This window comes from Phalacrocorax carbo, chromosome 10, assembly GCF_963921805.1.
Source record: "Phalacrocorax carbo chromosome 10, bPhaCar2.1, whole genome shotgun sequence".
NCBI classification, from domain to species: domain Eukaryota; kingdom Metazoa; phylum Chordata; class Aves; order Suliformes; family Phalacrocoracidae; genus Phalacrocorax; species Phalacrocorax carbo.
The window spans coordinates 16,941,652-16,963,252 of record NC_087522.1 but is presented as its reverse complement, the minus strand read 5'-3'; the positions used below and the strand labels follow the sequence as shown (position 1 = coordinate 16,963,252).

Here is a 21,601-nt window from a genome sequence, read left to right as displayed (position 1 = left end):
GCTTTGTCAAATAGGCGTAAAATTAAATTTCATGCTATTTTGACTCCTCGAGTAGGGATCTTCTGAAGAACATACTGCATATCAAGCAATGCCTCTGCAAACAGGTGCTCCCACTGCGGCTGCAGGGAGAAAAGCTGCAGGGGTCCTGCAGTGCCAGCCCCCCACACAACAGAGCAGGACCAGGTGCTGTGCAGCCCTCGTGCAGGTCCAGATCACCCATCTCCAGCTTTGTGCCCTGCCCCAAGGTGGGTGCGAGGCTCCCTGCCCGGTCCCAGGATGGGGTTTGGAACCTTTTGAGGTGACAGGACACAGCCCTGATGGCATGGCTGGTGGGAGAGGCGCTTCAGGGTGCTGTGCTCCCTGTGGGGCGGTGGGGCTGGGTGCTCAGGGGTGGTGCCTCTTGCTAGGCAGCACCTGTGGATGCAGAGACAAGGACACACTGTGTGGAGAGTGGCTGGGCCAGGCCCATGGTGGGGACGGCACCTGGGACAGCAGCATTGCCACCATGGATGGGGCACTGTGGTGCCCTGTGTCCTTGCTATGGCCTGTGGCTGTGCTGGCCCATGCAGCATGTGAGGGACTGAGGACAGTGACAATGGTGAGCAGCTCGGATCCTGAGGTGGCTATGGCTAGAGGTGCCACTTCTGTTTTGGCAGTGGGATGTGCCAGCGGGGCAGCCTGGGGCAGCGCAGAGCATGACCAGGGGACAGAGATGGCCAGGAGACTGGAGGTGGCTGGGGGATGGCAGGGTGGCCAGGGCACAGGACAGCCAGGGGATGCAGGACAGCCTGTTCATGACAGCTGGAGGGCACAGGATGGCAGGGTCCTGACACAGCACCCAGACGACATCACCACCTGTGCTGGGGACGCTTAGGGGGTGGGACACCTGCCGTCGGGGTTGGGCACGGCCAGAGCCCTGCTCCAGAGCTGCCTTGTCCCCCTACCCTCGGGGTGACTGCAGTTCCTGACCTGCTCCCTCAGAGCTCTCACTGTCACCTGCCTCAAGGACCCTGTACCCTGGGCTGAGCACCCTGCACCCTAGGCTGAGCTGTTCCCCAGTGCTGAGGTAGGATCCCCAGCCCCTGGTATGGTTGCAGCACTGGCAAGGAGAGCACCAGCCTGGCCATGGCTGTCACCCACTTCCCTCCCCAGGCCAGCAGCCCTGGAGCACCCTGCAGGGGCAGAGCTCAGCACCAGCACCAGCATCAGCACTGGCACTGCAGCGCTCCTTTTCACCTCTCCAAACACTCACATCACCAACGCCAGGATGGGAGCAGCAGCCATCCTTCCTGGGCACCGCTGGGCAAACACGGCGGGTGGGAGCTGATAAGCCATGGGCACCCTTCTGTCTGCTCCCTGATGTCACCCAATGTCACCCTCCTGCTCGGCATGGCTTGGCATGGCATGGCACGGCACAGCTTGGCATGGCTTGGCACTGCTCAACATGGCCTGGCATGGCCTGGCACAGTTCTGCATGGTTTGGTACTGCTTAGCATGGCCTGGCATGGCTCGGCATGGCCCAGCATGGCCTGACATGGCTCAGCATGTCCCGGCACGGCACAGCACAGCTTCACATGGCTTGGCACTACTCGGCATGGCCCAGCATGGCCTGGCACAGCTCTGCATGGTTTGGTACTGCTTGGCATGGCATGGGGTGGCATGGCTCAGCACAGCTTGACATGGCTCTGCATGGCCTGGCACAGCTTGGCAGCTGCTCCTGCTGAGCTCTTGGGCCCACGCTCACTCAGCCCCGGGGGCGGGTGCAGTGGCACCCAGGGGCAGCACCGCTGATGGGGGCCGGGCCCGTCGCAGCCGCCCGGTGGGGAGCCTAGGCCCGTTTTTGGTGCCACCCGGCCGTCCCGCCCCGCCGGCGGACTACCCGTCCCGGCATGCCGCGCGGTGGCGGGAGGGGTCGCTTCCGCCCAGCGCCTGCTGCGCGCCGCCGCCACTGAGGCCGGAGCTGCCGCCGCCGCCGCCCAGGCCCAGGCCTAGGCCCAGGTCGGAGCCGCCCGCCCGCCGCGACCTGCGGCCCGGCCCCGCGCCCCGCCATGTCGGCCCAGGCCCAGATGCGGGCCCTGCTGGACCAGCTCATGGGCACGGCCCGGGACGGTGAGTAGTGGCGGGCGGGGCCTGCAGGAAACGCCGCGGCCTAGCGGCCGCCTCAGCCGCGCGGGGCTCGGCCCGGACCGGCCGCTGCCTCCGCTCTGGACCTGCGGCTGCGCGACCGGCCTCCGCCCGCGCCGGGGGACGCGGCGGGCCCGAGCCGGAGCCCTAGCCCGCCCCGCCGCTGCCTGGCCCCGCCGAGTGAGCGGGGCGGGGCGGTCGCCCGGGCGGGCCGGCGGAGCGGGCCCGGGGCTGCCCGCGCTTCAGGGCGGTCTAGCGAGCTCGGCAGAGGGAGCCCGGTAGGGGTAGGCCTGCCCGGCGGAGGAGCCTGCTTCGCCCCTGGCCTTAGAAAGCGCCCGGCGTGGCCCAGTCCCGGGAGGAGCCCTCCGCTCTGGGCTCCGGCTGCCGCAGGGAGGCTCTAGGGAAAGCTCCGTGCCCAGGTCACGCTGTACATAGAGGCATGTAGGTAGGTGTGCCTGCAGGAGCCGGCCGTTGTAGTTGTTGTCCAAGAAAAGAAATGTGACAGCCTGTGCAAAATATGTTCCCGCTGCGGTTTGTATCTCCCTTCTGCGACTTGCTGAGTACTTAAATTTTCTTTGGCACGTTAGCAGGGCTGTTCAGGTACTTTGCACTTTGTTTCGTAAGTGAATAAGTGCTTTTCTTTCTTTGTGTATTGAGTTGCTATTGAATTGCTTCCCATATTTTTATTTCATACAAACTGAACAATTGTGGCCCCTCTATTTTATTTATAAAGGTTCAGTGTATCTTTGCCTGCCTACATCAATCTGCAAGGGAGTTGCAGAAAAGCCTCATGTTCATCGAGCCGTGAGTCACAACAATTTTTAAAGCTGTTATAACAAAAAAAAAAAGTGTTTGCTTTTTTTTCACAAGTAACTTTAAAAGTGTAGCTTAGAAAGAAAAAAAAATAAAGAACCATTTTCAGTAGACACGACATTATTCCTGGATGCTTGCAAATCCTAAACTATATTCATACTTTAGTATTACACATACCTGTGTCATATACACAGATGAGCTTTAAAATTGTCACATACCATTACCACTTTGCCTTTACTTTTATGTATCATTCCCCTGACTTCCTTACTGCAGGTGTGGGCAAGAAAACTTTTCCTTTAAAACTTTTCAACAGTGGGCATAAAATTCTGCAGCTGAGGTCTTGAAGAATGCAGATGGGTATAGTATATGTTGGAGCTCGCAGTGTGTATTGACTAACTTTGTTTCTTTTTTTTTTTAATTTTTTTTGCTTTCCTGATATTGTCTTGTTTAAGTGGCTCCTGAGTGTAAAATGTCTTCTGAGGGTGGGACATGGGTGGGAAGCACGCTTCGAGTTCCAGGCCAAGACCTACAAGATTCGTCTTTGCACGGCCTTGGAAAGCACACTGCATATTTGGTTTTCAAATGAAATGGACCGATGTCTTAATTATCAGATGAACAAATAGCAGTCGCCTATAAAAACCGTCCAGCACAGCCCTGTTTTGTGATTCATAGCCCTCCAATAGTGTGGGTTTTGGTACCTCCTGCCCTTTCTTCACAGTAAAAAGGGGGGGGGAAGTAAAAGATTTTGGCTGTGAGCCAGATTGTCTGTCTCCTTTTTTTCTCTTCTGGCTGTGCTGTCTCTTTATATGGATGACAGGCCTTGGACGTTACTTGGCTTGCCAATGCTGTGTTTAACATGGTGTACTGGATGAATAAATGCTAAAGTAGTGTTTCTTGCCAATTATAAGTGTTCCAGAATATCCTGTTACCCTCTAAGCTTTTTTGAGTAATTTTGGGGAGCAGGAACACCAAGTATTTTAATCTGCATATAGAGGTGAAATGATCATACTGACATCTTTGTTCTCTTATCAGTATTCTAATGTCTCCTTATTTAAAACCACAAATGAATTTCAGGAGATGAAACCAGACAAAGGGTGAAGTTTACAGACGATCGCGTTTGCAAGAGCCACCTTCTGGATTGCTGTCCTCATGATATCCTGGCTGGAACAGTAAGTATATTCTCTGTAATAAGGAATTCTGGCGAGACAGGTGTTGGTAGAGCTGTTCAGGGCTCATTAGTGCATCGTAGGTTACTTCTAGAACAGATCAGACTTTCTGTGCCCAAGGAGCAGTCACAATTTTAACTTCAGTTTCTGTGACCTGTGTATGGAACTGCTGAAGTCAGGAGCTCTCAGAGTTTGCTTGAAACATTTTTTTTTTCCTCTCACAATCCCATGTGAAGTTGCAAGATTCTTTCTCTTTTAGCAGTTTGAGATGTTAGGGTCTGAAACTTGCCCTGCAAAGGTCACAAGATCGTAGCTAGCCTGCTGTCCTGGGTGCTCTAGTTCACTGTTACATCTTCAGCTTAGCAATTTTTTCTCACCAGCTGCAATAATCCTTAATCGTCTCCCCTCTCCAACCACGTGATATTCTCCTGATAGAATGGCCATTTTTCATCATTACTGGTTGGCATGCTAATGGCAGGTTGCAGCTCCGGCCGACTTTGTCTTTAGAGTTGGTTGGACTGAGCAGTGTCACTCTGCCTGACTGGTTTGAAACAGTTGAGTCAGTTCCTTCACTGTTGCCCTCTGGGGACAGAGGTGGCCAATTTTCAAATGTTTGGCTCATGTGCTCTCTCTGAGAGCAAAAGGTGATGTGGGCTTTTAACAGCAAGATCTTGCAAAGTAAGTATTCAGTTTAGGTGCCCAGATGAAAGATGCAGTCCAACTTTCAAAAGAAAATGGTGCAAATCTTTTGTAATTGTTGCTGTATCACAGAATTGCAGGATGGAGATGAATATGGATGTTTGAAATCCATCTTCACCCTCACTGTTTGACAGTAAATGGTGATTCACATTGTCCATCCACTTAACCAGATTGTGTAAAGATACCGTCATTATTTACAGCCCTTCCTGCTGTTATTTCAAGAGCTGGGTTTGACACAGTAGGGGAGGGCAGGTGCTCCTTCCTCTGTCGTTGCGATAGCAAGACTCTGTGGCAGCACTAGTAGAAAAAGGTTTAGCAAAAGCTGTCTCGGCTCTGAGCACTCGCACTTTAGCGTCTCAGTGGCTGTTATTGCAGAGTAAGATGCATAATCAAAAATCAATCTCTATATATCTCTTTATTTATTTGTTATTAATTTGAAGCTCACATGTATTTTCCAGCAGTCGCTCCATTGTCCTCTGTATCACCTCTCTTCCGTTTCAGAATTTTAAAGCTGTTTAATCACCTGCCCACCTATATCCTTTGTGCAGTTCACTGTTGTTAGGGTATATTTTTTGACATGAGATTCTACAACATCTTTTGGGGACCCAAACTGTGTTTTGAATATGCAGGCTGCCTTCTACCTGTTCTGCCATGTTTCCAGGAAGGAGGTAAATGGTGAGTTGAAGGGGTTGAATTAAGTGATGTGAGTGACTGCTAGAGCTAGCGCCAAAGCACTGAGGAAGTCTGAGGTGTTTGGATGCATTGCATGTCTCCTGGAGCAGACAAGTATATTGAGAAATCTGTTTCTCTTCCTTCTGTTACTTGTCTGCAGTGAGTTGTCTCTTCCCTCTTCCTGTGGAATTTGCACTTACAAATCTTGCACAGGAGCAGGAAGGAAGACGGCTTCTGTGCAAGCGATCTTAAGGGTCATTCAGATGATCTTGTGGTGGCCTTTAAGCAGCTATGGAGCTCTCATGCTGCTGTCAGCAGGTTCTTAGGGGCAAGAAAAAGTACTGATGGCACAGGTCTGTATTGAAAGAACATGTGATGTCCAGAACAGGAACAGCATTTCAGCTGTCAGTGCTACCAGCCAGAATGAAACTTAACTGGATTGTGCAGGCTTTCCTTGTGATCTTGGTCAGGTTTGCTCGCACCTCACTGTGCTCTGTTAAGGGAAGAGCTGCACGGGTGAACCAGCCTCAGCTGGATGGGGTACCATCCATCTCTGGATGTGTATTATTGCAGAAATCAGGACCATGGGTTTTTCTGGAAACTTCCAACAGGTGCTCCAAGCCTTCTGATGCTGATTATGTTGCATCCTTCCCCTGAAGGCATTGTTGCTGCATCCTTCTGTATCCTTCGCATGTGCAGATAGTCCTGCGTGGGAGGCTGATTGGAGACTAGCAGGAAGCTGGATCCCTTGGGTAGCTGTGCTCAGTGAAATGTGAGGGAGTCCCATTCACTGACCATCAGGTGCAGAGTAAGAGATGGAGTCCAGACTGTAAATAAAGCTCTGGAATATTCCTGAGAGCTGCAGAAGGCATGCTGATGTTTGCTTTATTTAGGTGGGCCAGTGTTCCTGGTTATAAGAGCCATTGGCTCCAGAAACTTGTCTAAACTTATCACTAGATAAGGTATAATGGTTCTCTTTTTGGTCTCCATGGGAAAGGAGGAAAATTCTGGGTGAACACAAGTTAGTTTAATATGCACGTGTGCTGTTGTCAGGTGACTTGTCAGTAGGTTGTTAGTGGCCTGCACTGAGTTAGCTTTGTAGCTAATGATAAGCGTATTTCTATCAGTGGAAGTACTGCAGCGCGTTCATAGATGATGGCATCAGCTGGTAATCCTCCTGAATTTTAGCTCCACTAATAAGTGGACAGATGAGTCTGAAAGCTGCAAGGTAGAATGTAGCATGGAAATTACATTCAGGAAATTAATTGTGTCTCCCACTGGGAGTTACGAGTAAGCTGAAATCTGTAGGCTGCAGAATTGTTTTGGGGGGGTCTGTGCTTTCCTTTTTTACTTAGGCGAAACCCTGTAGCTCTGATTATTTCCAAGAGTTAGCAGTTTCGTAGACATCATAAGAGATACCTCGGAATGTGGATTGCTCAGCAAATGTAAGCAGGACTAATTTTCAGTGGCATCTAAATGTATTAAATCTTTCTCTGTATGGGGGGTTAAATCTTTACTCAGGCTGTCCTGCTTTCCTGTCCCAAACACTTGTCTTATAAACCAGCCAGGGTGTTGACAGGAGCAAGTCATGATCACTGCTGGAAAGGGTGGGTATTTGCTGACAGGCCTCCTTGAGATGAGAGGATTCTGTGAGACAGAAGGGCTAGTGGAGGAAGTCTTGAGGTTTGTATACTGGTGAAACCTGAATGTCCTCCCCTCGAGGAAGAGGTTGAGAGATTCATTGCCTTTTAACAAACAGGGAGAGGAATATGGAGCACACTGTTGGCTCTCTGAAGTTTTGGCTTGGAGACCCTTCTCTGAAGTGAGGCTAGCGGATCAGCTTGCAAGAAGAGTTCAGATAAGAATACTTATGATCTTTGAGAATCAGATGGAATATCACTATTTTCTCCCTATTTTGGAAAGGCATCTCAGTAGAGTGACCATAAGAATAAAAGGTTTAAGTCACATCATGCTCTGATGTTGTGGAAAGTGATTTTTGTGGTAAAACAACAGTGGCTCACTAGCGTTCTTTAAAGATGCTTGCCTGAAGATGAACATGATTAAGCTCTGAAACTACCAAATGCGTTTTTTTGTAGGCATTAAATTTCTACCATTAGAGAGCTCAGCAGGACTATTCCTGGATGCAGTGGCTGTTTCTGTAGCCTGCTGCCTGTAGCCTCCTAATTCTGGTAAATCTGCAAAATGAGGGACGCTAAATAGTGGCAACTCTTCCAGACCTGTTTTCTTTCGCTAAAAAAGAAAAGCTAATGACACAGATAACTGCTAAATATCTGAGTGTTACCTGGTGAAGCTTGCTTTAGTTGCTTTGCTTCATTCTGAACACTTCATTGCTGCTGTCTGAGTGCATTGCTTCACACAGGTGTCCCTGGCACCCCCAGCTCTAGTTTGTGATGTTCCGCAGGGATTCTGTGATGATCCTGATTTAGGTGTATTTAGCTTTTTTCTGCAGTTCAGTGAGGTGACACCTGTTGTGCTGTGTTCAGGTTTGGACTTCTTGGGACTGGTGGTGACTGGGAGAGAAGAGGATGGATGGCTGGGGGTGTTCCTTCATGCAATGACATGCACCCTGCTGTTTGTACTGTGGCTCACACTTAGGCCTTTCATTATTTTGGCTTTCAAAATGCCATATTCTTTTTCTATTTGAAGAATAAGAGAAATGTTCTCTGTTATATGTTGATAATGTTGAAATGTAGTTTCCATTTTTGAGAGCATAATTAACTTCAATTCATGTGGCTGTTAACTCCTAGGTTGGGGAAAAATAACAAATTTAAGTAGTGTCAACTGCAATAGGAGTGAAGGGCAGCATGGAAGTCAGCTTTCTGGGAAGGGAGATGCTCTCAAAAAGTCTCTCATTAGATGGACTTATGCATAGGAATTACCTTTGGTTTTAAAATTCCTGGCTGCAGCTGAATGTGGGAAGGAGCTAGCTCTAGCATTACGAGTCTGTTGTTGCTGAGCGAGGGTTTGTGCTTTTCTACTGGCCATGCCCCTTATTTCCTTAAGTCCACTTGTTTTTGATACTTGTCTGTGTTCTGTGACTTGGTATCTTTCAGTATGTTACTAGGGCTCATCCTGACACAGATGCGCTCTTCCAGGTGAGCTTTAAACAGGGTACAAATCTGTATGTTTTGCTGTGCTATAGCTCTGTAATGGGAGGCATTTGGAGTTAGGGTCTATTGAAGGAGCTGCTACTGCAGTGTGCTGCAGCTTCCCAGCTCACTCATAGCAGTTTCTAAGGCTGTGCTGTGACCTAGACCAGGAGCAGGACTGGACATAAAACATTTGGGGTGGTGTTCTAGCCAGCATGTGGTTCTTCTGGCTAGTTCTGTTATTGACAGGTTAAGAGGAGTCTCCTTTTCCTGAAGGGGCTGGGTTTTGATATGATACAGTTGGCAAGAGTTAAGTATCTGCTGCTTGTTGAATTAATGGAAGGTTCTTACATTGATTTTTCCTTTTCAACAGCGAATGGACCTGGGAGAATGTACAAAGATCCATGACTTGGCACTGCGAGCAGATTATGAGATTGCAAGTAAAGAGAGAGACCTGTTTTTTGAGCTGGATGTGAGTAAGGAGAAATTTTTGTTACTTTGTGTAAACTGCGTCTTGAAGCTATTTGGCTGAACAATAAGACTCAGTGGGCATTTCAGCTAGCCATGTTATTTGATGTGTTATCTGTCAAGAATGTGCAGCTCCTTTCAGAATGCTGGTTTGATTGCTGACTTGAAATAGTAAAAGTAGTAATGGTCCTTGCAACCCCATTAGTACAGCTAGCTGGGAGGCTCCTCTGGCATTCCTTGCACCCCACACCTGCTGCTCTGTACCAGGTCGTCGTAACATGGTAGCCTGTCCCAGGAGAGTTGACATTAAAAGCTACCTGCTCTGTGGCTTTGCTTTTGCCAGGATTAGCTTTCTGTGATGGAACAGATCAAGTGGAAGAATAATTCTGTCTTCCCTTTCCATGTTATTCCACTGCTTTTGTCTTTACACCTGTTGCTCATGCATTGGAAGTTCCAGTGCAAAGCAGTCTTCATGTGAGCATTCCATTATGTGTCAGAGTAAAGGAACTGTGTCAGGTTCCAAGCAGATAACAGACTTAAGGGCAGGGGTCAAATTTTACTTTTTCTGCAAAGTGTTTTTTTTTTTTTCCTCAAGGCATCCATTCTTGAGGTTGGGTGTGCATTATACAGGGATTGCACCAGCTAGCTGTGGCTGTCAAAGCTAGATCTGGCACAGGTAGCATCTTTATTCACACTTCTTTGTCTGAAAATGCAGGCGATGGATCACCTGGAATCCTTCATCGCAGAGTGTGATAGGAGAACAGAACTGGCCAAGAAACGCCTGGCTGAGACACAGGAAGAGATCAGTGCTGAAGTGTCTGCAAAGGTATCATCCTCTCATTAACCATTTGTTCTGCCAGTCTGTGTGAGAGCACTGGTGCTCTGTTGTCTCTGACACCACTGATACTGGGAAGTTAGACTCCACAAAGGCTTTGTGGATTCCAGCCGTTGTCCTCAAATGCTGCCACTCTGGCCATTCTTGTGAAAAACTTCAGAGGGCCATAGTAGCATAAAACATGAACTCTAAAACAGGTTGCTTTAGCATGGCAATGAAACTAATGTTAATGTAATAACTTAGAATAGTAAATCTGTCCCATGAGTGTTGTCTTTTCTCTTAGTAAATGCTCATGGAGGTTCCTCTTTAGGAATTTGCTTCATCGGGACGACACAAAGCATTTCTGAAGCTGGTTTTGCAGACTCTGTTCTGTTCTGCAAGCCAGAAATGTGCCACTGTGTGTGGCAGAACTGATGATGCCCTCTCTATGTCTAGTTTTTCTCTTTGTTCTCTATCTGTGACTGCATTGCCTGTACTTGGTCCACCAATCCCTTTTACTTGGGATGCCTTTGACTTTTGGAGATCTATGGTCATCTTTCACCAACTACTTTTATGAAACAATAACTTTTAGATAAAAAGGAAGAGTCATCCTGCAAGCTTTAGCAAGGTTTTTGCCTTATTAAAAGCATGTTATTCTCTTTAGGCAGAGAAAGTGCATGAGCTGAATGAAGACATTGGAAAGCTCCTAGCTAAAGCTGAACAGCTGGGAGCTGAAGGAAATGTTGATGAGTCTCAAAAGATCCTGATGGAAGTGGAGAAAGTCCGAGCAAAAAAGAAAGAGGCAGAGGTATGGCCTTGGTTCTCCTATGAATTGTAGTAGTAGGCTGAGTACATGACCAACAGCTGGACGGTTCATACCTTATATATAAAATACCTCATATATTTCCTGTGTTGTCAGCATCCCCTTTTTCAGTTCCAGCTGGCCATGTGCCAGCAAGCAGTTGGCAGTGTAGTGTCATAGATGAAGAACAGTTTTTAAAAAATGTTTATCTAGTGAAGATAGCTGACTGGGGCAGGGGCGGATTTGTCCTCTGAAATACTTGGTCACTAGTCGCTTGCAGGGATAGACTGTCAGGTTGTGCTTGCAAAGCATTTTGTATGGCACCTCCTTTATACTGAGGGTGGTTTTTTGATTCTTGACAGTGGCAGGGCAAGTCTGCAGGAGTTTCCCTGGAGGTTTGGACTATGTAATGGTTCCCTGACATTTGCCTGGTTTTTTGCCTCCCTTTAGGAAGAATACCGAAATTCAATGCCTGCATCCAGTTTCCAGCAGCAGAAGCTGCGTGTGTGTGAAGTCTGTTCAGCATATCTTGGTCTCCATGACAACGACCGGCGTCTTGCTGACCACTTTGGAGGCAAATTACACTTGGGTTTCATTCAGATTCGTGAGAAACTGGACCAGCTGAGGGTAATCTTGTCTGTTTTCAACCTTCTACTTGTAGTTCTGAAGTCATTCAATGCTTGTGTTAAATTCATACAGTATTCTTTGCAGAGTGCTTGTAGAACCCCAGAAATTTCTGATTGTAGAATCCCTGAAACTTCAAATGGAGATCTGGGTAGCCTCACATGTTCTGTGATTTCTGGGTAGCTAAGTACCCTCAGAATTAGTCAAACCAGATCACTGCTGTCATTTCTTCCTTCAATGCGTGCAACTACCATTGCTCTTTCTCATTGGTTTCCTTGAAATTTGTCACCATGGATTTCTGACTATTGAAGAGCACTTTCAGACCTCTTAATGAAATGCTTGAACTGAAGTTTCACATAGTGCTGTCAGTGAAGATCTTGAGTAGCTGAAGTGATTAGGAGTTTTCTGGAATGGTTTGTAATGGAATTGTGGCACTGGCCTTGCTTGGAAACAGAGGTCTCTAGAGTGCTCGAATAAGAGTTGTGATTCCTGTGCCATATTCACTAGGCAGTATTTTGAGGTCAGTGCCTCGACTGATCATTAGCATGAGGCCAGAGCACTGTTTCATTATGTGTTGTGTATACTCATGGTGAGACAGTCCTTGCCTCAAAGCTTACAGGCTTGTCTCTGAGAGCAAAAGGTCTCAAAGCAGAGTAGGGAGTGGCATTTCTTGCACTAATGTATGGTAGTGAAGTTGTGAGGAAAATGAGAACCTTGATGGAGATTTTAACTAGCAAAATGCAGTGAAACAGTTCTTTGTCTTACTACTCAGGTAGTCTCCCTGCAGACCTCTCTGACCTATTACTGTATGGCTGAAATACGATGTGAACTTTTTTCTAGAAAACAGTGGCAGAAAAGCAAGAGAAGAGAAACCAGGATCGTTTGAGACGGAGAGAGGAGAGAGAACGAGAGGAGAGAATGGGCAGACGGTAAGTGGAAGCTTTGTGAAGTTCGTTTTGAAATAGTCTGATTTCTTGTATCTGAGCACTGCAGGAAAGCAGCATCTGCTGCTGGAGCAGCTGTTAGAAGTGCTCCAGATGCTGTGAGAGCCCCTTGGCATTCAGTTAAAGATGAAAACAAATGCACGAACCCCCTGCCTTAGAGTGTTTGTACGTGTATTGTTTTAACCTCCATTGTGTATCTGAAAGATGTGAGCTCCATGTAGTCTTCAGGCTTATATTGGTCTAGTCCCTGCCTTTGGGAATCTCAACCTGAATAAAATGCCCTTATCCAGCATCTGAGTAGGAGGGTTTAAGATGAATGAGGGCTAGGTCTGCACAAAAGGCGCTGGTCATGCAAAAATTCCCCAGACAGCCCCTCCTCACTTCTAGGCTAGGTGGTGACAGCAGAATGGAGCTGGTATCCCTGAGCCAGTTGTCGGGCTGCCTGTCTTGCTCATGAACTTTTCTACAGTAACAGTGAGGTGCTTTTGGCACAGCTTTGGAAAACACTTCCTAGGGGATCCGAGGGATCTCAGGGAGTGGCTGCTTCTGGTGGTTGTGGCCACGTGTGTCACCTTCTGCTCATAGTGTATAAACCTTGAGCAGTAGGAGTGGCTGCAACGTTGGTATTCTCAGGACAAGCTCTCTGCCTCTTGCCAGCTGAAGGGGAAAAAACTATTTCTTCTGTACTTGAACTGAATGAGCATCTTGTGTGTAAACAGCTTGGTTAAACAGCCTGGTGTGGAGAGGGTGATTATTTGCAATGGTCAGGCAGAGGAAGTGGCTAAGTAGGAATGCTGTTCTCATTGTCACAGCATCTCCCCACTTACCTCACATGTTTCTCATTTTGTACTACTTTTGTCAGAAAAACCAACCTCGCAGCCTGTGGAAGGCTGTTTTTGACCCTTGGTGTAGACTGCAGAGTATGTTTTGGCCATCCGTGTCTGAGGCATGAGATACACATAACTCCAGTATGCTCTAAAATGGTGCTGGCTTCTGGGTATACATTGCTGGAAATGCTAGTAAAGAAACACCGGAATCAAAGCAGCTTGTGTTCTGTGGTCTGCCGCATGGTGATTTTGGTGTGTTGTGAAGATGTAAGCCCCAAATTGTTATGCATTTTCCAGTTAGGGTGTTTTATGTGAGTTTTCTCTCCCTGTGGATTGCCTGGTATCATATGAAATGCCAGTTTTCTCCTGAACTGCAGTGCTTCACATAGAGGCTCACAACTTTCTGGTGTCTGCAAGACTGTCAGTAATGCAGTTGTATTTGGGAGCTGCAGAATCTGGAACTGGCTGATGAGGGCAGGAGTTAATCAAAAGGAACTGATGCTGTTGCTATGGACAGAAAGATGGAAATGAAACAAGTGTCTCTGCATGCAGCTGCTTTGGGGCAGGCTCTTTCAGACCCACGCTGTAGGACCACATTTGACCTGGACTCAGTGTGTCTGTCTCCATGGTGCCTCTTCTTCCTGGAGTTCATTTCTATGTGAAAATTGCTCAACAGAGTTACCTTCAGGAAGAGTTCTCTGGATCAACCTAAAATGCTGGCTTTCTTCCTCCTGTGGCATGTCTGTGCTTTTGGTTTTGGTTTGTTTGGTTTTTTTTTTTATCTCAGTTCTTGAGAGTTAAAGAGCCTCTTGTGTTCACAGGTAGCCCATATATGGATGCATATGATAAGAGGGTTTGAAGATCACTTTTGAATATTTAATGCTTTAAATGTGAAGGGTTTAAGAACTGCACTGAGCTGGCCTAAAGTCTGAGTTATTGTTGGTTCAGTATGTGGCCCTATTTAGAGACTGTGGCCAGCCTTTGCTCTCGCTCTGTAAGGAGGTGTCTGTATGCTCCTCTGTTCAGATACTAAAGAAAAACAAGTTATTAAGGAGCCAGGAGTGCCAATTAGAGGAGATCAAATTACTTGCCTCTCCAAAATGAGAACTTGACCCAAAGAAGGAAAATAGTTTTCCCAGCAAATGCTTAGTGTCAGAACTGGGACTAGAGCCCAGATTTCTCTATTTCTCAGTACCTTGTCTGCTGGGAGCTGTGCAACACCATGTTTACAGAAGCATTTTTCCATCAAAAACTAATCAGTGACTTCTGTCACCTTTCAGACTGCCTCTCTTAAGAGCTTGATACTTCAAGGAACCACAGAAAACATGTTTCCTTCATAACTCTTCTTGTCATATGCAGTATCTTCACGGTGTTGTTCAGTAAGAGTACCTCTTCCAGAAGTCTTTGGCGACTTACAGGCACTGTGACATACTATGGAAACCTGTAGATTCAATTGTGAAACTCTGCCTCTCACAGACTTTATTAATTTGTCAGCTAAACTGTGATTTCCAGATAAGAATGAGTGAACTGGGTTGTTCACCTCTAGTGGTAAAAAAACACAAGTCCTTTGTTTGGTGTTGCTGGTGACTGTGGGCTACCCGGTAATCTCTTAAGACTGAAATTCTGTGGAGAGGTGGGATGCTTGGAAGAGTAGACCTCAGTGTTTGCTTCTGAAATACACCAGGAAGCAAGTCTAAGCGGAGTTGCCAAATGGACTTTCTTTGTATGAAGTTGGACAAAACACAGGTTATGAAACTCAGCACACAGTCTATGTGATGCAGGAACAAAAATGGGGCGGGGGGGAATGTATGCTCAGCTTCTCACTTCTCTGGACAACAGTCTTCTACCGTCTCCTGCTGTATACTGATTCAGGCTAGTAAGGAAAGTGCTCTTTTGTTGGATGCTTCCTGAATTCTGAAGTCTAGTGCTAGAGAGTGATGATCGGGAGTTTATTGTTCAAACTCCTGCTCAGATCATAGGCATGGAAGGGCAGCCAGGTTTTTCAGAGGATGTGGAATGGCTTTGTGTGGATGTGTGCACTGGTGACTCAGAATAAAGTGATCAGGAGAAAAGGAACATTAAGAATTTGGGGTAATTACAACCACCAAAAGGTCCTGCTGCTCTGTCAGGTTCTGTTACATGAAAAAGGAGGTGTGTGGTTATTGCCTCGCTCTCCTGGTTTATCAGTTTTTCCTTCATCTGGTCATCTTGTGTATTGCCTCAGCGCATGGTTCATTTGCCTGACTCCCAAGTTCAGCTCCACGTTGTTTACAGTCCTTCTACCTGAATTCCTTTCTAAATTTTTTTTCTTCCTACCATGATTGAACAATTCAATTTCATTGTGAAGGAATATCAGTGCACATTGATTCTCTTAATCTTGTCTTATGCAGGTATGGTTTTAGATGGTATTATTAAAATAGATGCTTCCCTATTGCTTTTTTATATTTTGTCTGTGTAACTTTCAGCTGTGTCTCCAGTTACAGTGCCAGAACAGCTCTGTGGCTGTGTAACTGGAACATCTCCTGTGAATCTGTATGCAGTGTGGAGATGGGAGTATTACAAGAGTGAGTCTCTAAGTCACTAAACAAGGAGACTAGCCGCTTCTCAATTAAAGCACGAAGAGACAGTTCAGACAGCATGTGAAGTTTTCTTGTAGGCTGGCTCTGAAACGTGGCTGTGGAGAAAAAGGGAGGGTGTGTCTTTAATGTGGAGTGGTATTTTAAGTGGTGCTGAGTAATGGTTCTTCAGAAGTTGAAAGAATTGTGACATTGTTATTTACAGACTGTCAAAAGCTAGTGCTTACAGCATTAAGGTTGGAGTGTTGTACGTGAGCTCTGAAGCTATGGAAATGTGAGAAAGAATAGTCACTCTTCTCAAGTTGCTTTCTAAGCCTGAGATGAAGGATTTTCTGTGTATCTCACTTACTTTTCAGTAATAGTGCTTCCCTTGCCTGTGTCCCCTCTTTTTTTTTTTGTAGTTTGTCTTTCCCAAACAAGAAAAAAAAACTCATTGATGCAAATATCCACCTAATGTTTGTTAAATAAATATGATGAGTGAGAAAATCCTGTATTTTCTCTTTATTAAAACCTTTTTAATGTGCAACCACCTTAAAGAAACTGAAATCAGAAAACTGTCGAGTGTCTTTCTGATTGGAGAGGAGCACTTCTTGAAAAGGTTAGAGGTGATTTAGTTGATGTTAGATGGTAGGGGATAAAGTGTATATATCAAATATGCACATTAAAGTTGGAAAGGTTCATTGTGTTTTATTAAGAGACTGAACTGGTTTGTAGACTTCTGTTCTGACAAGAAGCTCTGCATGTAAAAACTAGTGTTTCTACAAAGTTCTTCAGTTTTTGACAAATTCCCATTCCCCTGCCCCCCAAATTGAAGATCTTTAAATGTTTTAATGTTTTTATGGCAAGCTTTTTTGTAATGGACGTATTACTTGGGATATTGTGTTCCTGTGAAGAGCTGCTAGAGTGAATGGGTTGATTCAGTGGTTACTGAAAACCTGCCAACTAGATCATACCTTCTTTTCCTTAACTCTTCTTTCTAGGTCTGGATCAAGAAACAGAGATCGCCGAAGGTGAGTGCGCAGTTCTCCGACAGTTGTCCAAAATGTCTGTTTCTGTTTCTGTCTAGTTACTGAGGTTTACCTGGGTCTCACAAATGGAGTTCAGTCAGCGCCCCAGACTCTTTGTTTTGCTCCCTGAACAAAATGGGAACTACTGCTTGGGCACTTCAGTGGTGCTGTGCAACTTAATGTCACCTGTTGGGGTAGAAAGCAGATGCTGGCTAGCCCACTGAGGACAGAGGGTGCTGTGTGCTCCCGAGGGCTAGTCTAAGAACGTACTTGATGCCTTTTTCAATAAACCTAATATACTTTCATAGTTTTAATGTCTGAAATATAAATATTACATATATAATACCTCAGATGTAAAAATAGAGAGGTTCAAGATTAAAGCCCCTACATCTCTGTGAAGAGCTTACCTTAACGGTGTGACAGCATTCCCTGTGATCACGTACCTGGAAGTCTTCCTCTATACCTCTTCCCATATACATTGGCACCCTTTTTGTTTTCTTTTTAGAGCAGACTGAAACAAATCAGCTTCTAAAGTGCAGTACTTTCACAAGGGAAACTGTCTTTTGGCAGACTGCCATACGGGTTATGGTAATTTCACATGCCACTTACTTTGGCCTCTCTTCTACTTATACAGGCCTCACTTTGAGTGAGGCATGGTTGGTAAGCTCTGCTCTAGGCATTGGCACATGCTTAGATTAATGGTGGGAGCTTTTTATATAAGCTTCCCAGCAAATTGAATATTCCCATTGGTATTTTGTTGGTAGCATGAGGCCCAGGAGGGAGATGCCCTGCCTGTGGGTGATCTGCCTTCTGTGTTGGCAGGGATGCAGCGGGGGGGGATGAGTGCTTATGCTCTGAATATTTGTTACTCAGGAGTGTTACTCGGGTGTACAGATCCGATGTACTGGCCCGTCTCCTGAGTCTGAGGCAATCTGTGTCCTCTTCAGATCACGGTCTCGGGACAGGAGGCGAAGACGCTCGAGATCAGCTTCCCGTGAACGGCGGAAGTCTCGCTCCCGGTCCCGAGAACGACACAGACGCCACCGGAGCCGTTCCCGCAGCCACAGCAGAGGTCACCGACGGGGGTCCAGAGATAGGAGTTCAAAACACAAGTATGTATTCCTGACTCGAGTTCTTCTGGAAAGGGGAGTCCTTGACATCACAGCAAGCCTCCCCAGTCCCTTAGAGTGAGCAGGAGTATGACCGGTTTCTCAAGTTAGCAGCTGCAGTGTCTTGTACCAGCTCCTGGGCCAAAGCAGGATTTCCCAGTGGCTGTTCGCAGATGGCCTCATGTGGGAGCAATAGGGCAGTAATGGTACAGCGAATCACAGCTTGAGAGGAGAGTCTAGGAGGTAGAACCAGTTCCCTGATTTGCAGTTCCAAGCCTTGAGATATTGCTGGTTTGCTTGTATGAGAAGCAGCACAAAGGCCTGCTTGAGCTAAATGAGCCTCCCCAGGCCTGTAAAAGCCAAGTAACTGAGAGGCAGTTCTGATGTTACATTTCTACGGTTACCTTCTGCTTCCCACCTTCTTTCTCTCAGGGCTGGCATGGGGATGGAAGTGTATGATTTGGGATCTGTGGTAAGCCTTCTGTTAGGATAAGAAGGCAGCTCATTGAGAGACAGGCATTTCTTTAGGAATCTGCACTAGAGGGAGGGGGGGAAAAGGCATCCAAGAGGAGGAGTGTACCATTCTCCTGTCACTGAGGAGAAGCGCTACAGTCCAAAGAAGGGCTTTCCGTCTCTTCTGAACCTCAGCAAAGCACTCACTATGTTAGAGGAAGGATGAGGCAAGCATATGTAAGAGTATTAGAAAAACTGAAAGGAATCACTGTGTATCCTTACAGCCCTTCTAAGCCCACCAGGTGCTTTCTGAAGTTAGATCTGGCTTTTTTAAAATGCTCCTAATTAATAGGGGAGTGCTTTAGCACTATCTCACCTGATTAGGCACCACCACTAAGTACAGTTCTAGAAAGAAACCTGTTGTATGTCTTGTGTCACTTTAGCTAAAGGGTAAGAACAGGTTTTAAAGATTCCTGATGAAGGGGAGGGAAATAATGGTCTGGAAAAATAAGTCTGTTAATAATTGAGGGGGGTGTGTAAATACTGTTGATTCTCCAATGGCTGAGATACTAAAGTCCTTTTTTAAATCTGTCTTGAACATGAAAAATAAAGAAAAGAAGTTTGGACAATTAGGAAGTGAGGAAGACCCTGTAATAACTATTACTAAAGAGCAGGTAAGGGATTACTTTGAAAACCTTGAACACATTCAAATCAGCCCATTGAGATTGTAGGGGGATTGGCTAGCTGACATACTTCCACAGAATTACTAAGAAATGGGGAGAGACCAGGATCAGTTTAAGAAAATAAAACAAAAAAAAAGAACAAACAAAAAACCTTGTTCCCTGAAAGGGTGTAGCTTCTCTGTCCTTGAGGATTAATGAAATCTGCATTCAGGTTCTGCTGGTCTGAGATCTTGCTTGTATAAAGGAATGGAGAGCCTGTCGCAGGATCTGGAGATCTCAGGGTAGGAGGACTTCGGGCAGCAGGCATTGTTGTGGGAACAGGAAAAGGAAAAGAGTTCTCATCAGACTCGCGTTGGCTTCTGGTTAAATGACACGACTTAATGAAAATGAAATGGCTTGTGTGATACAGAGGGCTGTAAGGTTTTAATGTATCAATTGTGCAGTATTTCCAAGCCTTACAATCAGCATGAATGAAAGCTGGAACCTCTAAGGTACCTGCCAGGTCCTCTTCTTGTGACTGTAAAGAAAAAAAACTGTGTACTGAGTCCTAGAGTAAAATGTCCTGGCTCTGTGGCATCTGTGAAAGCCTCTGCCTAGTTCTGAAGGGATATGGGCTGCTAGAGCTCCTCAGGATCACTACCTTTTGAAGGCTGCTAGTTGATAAGCTGGCATTAATCATACAGGAAAACAGCCTTTTCAAATTGGACCTAACATGAAGCCGTCTGCTTTATTCTGTGTGGGCCGATGCAGCGAAGCGCTGCTGAAAATCTGTAGCTGTCATTTGGGCAGGCTGCAAAAAGATTTGCCCATGTTGTGGGCTGTGAATATAAATCTGTATCATCCTGGCGTTGAACCCAGGATGCTGCCAAAGACACAACACTTGTCAGGATGCAAAGTAGAAAAAGCCCAGGGCTGAGCAAGCGCTTGAGTCCAAAGAATACAGCTGGTATTTAAAGTAGTTGAGCAGAAAGCCACTAGCTTACAGCGTAATCAAAAAGCACTCTGGAAGACAGAAACGGAGCTGAGTGAGTGACAAGGGAGAAATTGGAGGCACTTTGTATGGCCCAGTAAACTAATAAGGGGCCCAGGGAAGACCTCAGAGAGCCCCTGTGGCAACAGCTTGAAAGGATCTCTCTAATGAGAGAGTAACAAAGGCTGTGCTGAGCACTCAGGGCTGCAAACCTGGTGTTCTCTTACATAAAGCTGAGAGGTACCGGAGTTGCTGTCCTGGGAGACACCACTCCCGACATTGCAGTACCTAGGCATAGTTCTGAGAGAAACTTGTGTTATGCTACAGCCCTGTTAGGAGAGAGGATGTAATTTTGTGTGTGTATCTGAAAATTCTTGTAGTTGTGAAGTTTATAGCGATGGTTTACTTTGTACTTCAGATCTTCTAGAGATCGATCTTCAAGAGAAAAGTCACGAGACAGAGAGAGAAAAGAGAAGAGCTCTTCTGAGAGGCGGCACGAGAGCACAAATGGCAAATCTCGTTCCAAGAGATCAGAAGAGAGAGAAGCTGGCGAGATCTGAACTCACATGATCTGTGTTGCACTGTAAATAGTCTGATAAACATTCTACACAAAGCCTAAATTTCCCATTTATATTTACTGAATACAACTCATCTTTTGTAGTTTGGAATTTTTATTGTTTGGCAGATAGCTGTGAGTTTGTAGAGACACAGAGTTACGTACTGTTTAACAGGATTTTGTTTTAGTAGGAATAAATAAATCTGGATGGATTGTTCTCAATTCAGGCCAGTGGTTGACACACAGTGTTTGTCCTCACCCAGCGAACACGGCAGTTGGGCAGTGCTGTGGTCAGACACCTGAGCTGCCGTGATGTTGTGACGCTTCAATCCTTTCCAAAAGATCTTCCTGACCCTTTGTGAGCACACCAGTAGCACTGGTTCTCACTCAATTAATTTTTTGTTCTGTTTATGTATGTTAAAAGAAATTCAGAAGTGGGTGGGTTTTTTAGTGCTCAGCCACCTAATTTTTGTGTCTCCAGCATTTGAGAGTTGCCTCACTAGTCCAGCTAAGTAGACACACACAAAATTTGGTCCTGATCTGCCTATTTTGAAAGCTGTTCCATCTTTGTGGGTGACCAAATCAGCTGGAGCACATTTCTAAGATGGGCTCAAGTCTAGTTTTAGTACCTTTCCAGATCAGATACTGGATGTGAACAAAACAGTGGAAAATCTGGACTGATTTCTTCTATAGAGAAGTACAGCCACAGCCAGTCTGCCTATTTACTGTTCACCTGAGCCAGAGCTTCCTCAGTGGAGTTTTCTGGCTTGCAAAAAAAAAAAAAAAAAAGTGTTGGCATAGGTTTGGTGTGGGGTTTTTTTTTTGTTGGTTGGTTAGTTTTGGTTTTGTGTTGGTTTTTTTTCCCCCCAAGGCTAGGCAGGCAGAAGGTGGCTGAGTGGGAGGGGTGACTCTGGATGGAGCAAAATTCAGGGGCAGGGCGAGGAAAGGAATCACCTGTGTCAGTGTGTTCCGCTTCTCCTGGGACCGAGGCACCAGCTGTGTCCAAACACGTGTGGGAGGAATTTGCGTATTGTAATTAGCTTATTTGTAACTAGGTTTATTTTATACTAGGGGAGGAAGGCCGCCTTGCTGCACCAGCCACAGTTGTGACCCTTGGATTGGTATTTTATGAGAACTGTATGAGTAAAGTGCTTGCTGCCTGCTGAGCCGGGTGCTGGTGGGGT

The 21,601-nt window shown here is 46.2% G+C and overlaps 1 protein-coding gene across 3 annotated transcripts; it reads left to right on the top strand.

Annotated features, from left to right (window-relative positions):
• Positions 1-1,917: 1,917 nt before the first annotated feature.
• LUC7L (LUC7 like) lies at positions 1,918-20,639 on the top strand. Of its 3 annotated transcripts, none has more exons than XM_064462048.1 (11): positions 1,918-2,109; positions 2,858-2,928; positions 4,012-4,106; positions 8,958-9,056; positions 9,768-9,878; positions 10,531-10,674; positions 11,119-11,295; positions 12,133-12,221; positions 16,620-16,649; positions 17,594-17,758; positions 20,280-20,639. In XM_064462048.1, exons 4-11 carry the CDS (start codon positions 8,961-8,963, stop codon positions 20,419-20,421), a joined length of 954 nt encoding a protein of 317 aa, XP_064318118.1. In that variant the 5' UTR covers positions 1,918-2,109; positions 2,858-2,928; positions 4,012-4,106; positions 8,958-8,960; the 3' UTR covers positions 20,422-20,639. The 3 variants fall into 3 exon arrangements, with proteins under 3 accessions (XP_064318118.1, XP_064318116.1, XP_064318115.1); XM_064462046.1 differs by lacking the exon at positions 2,858-2,928 and adding an exon at positions 18,821-18,882 and having other exon boundaries at positions 1,920-2,109; positions 20,280-20,416; XM_064462045.1 differs by lacking the exon at positions 2,858-2,928 and having other exon boundaries at positions 1,920-2,109.
• Positions 20,640-21,601: the final 962 nt, after the last annotated feature.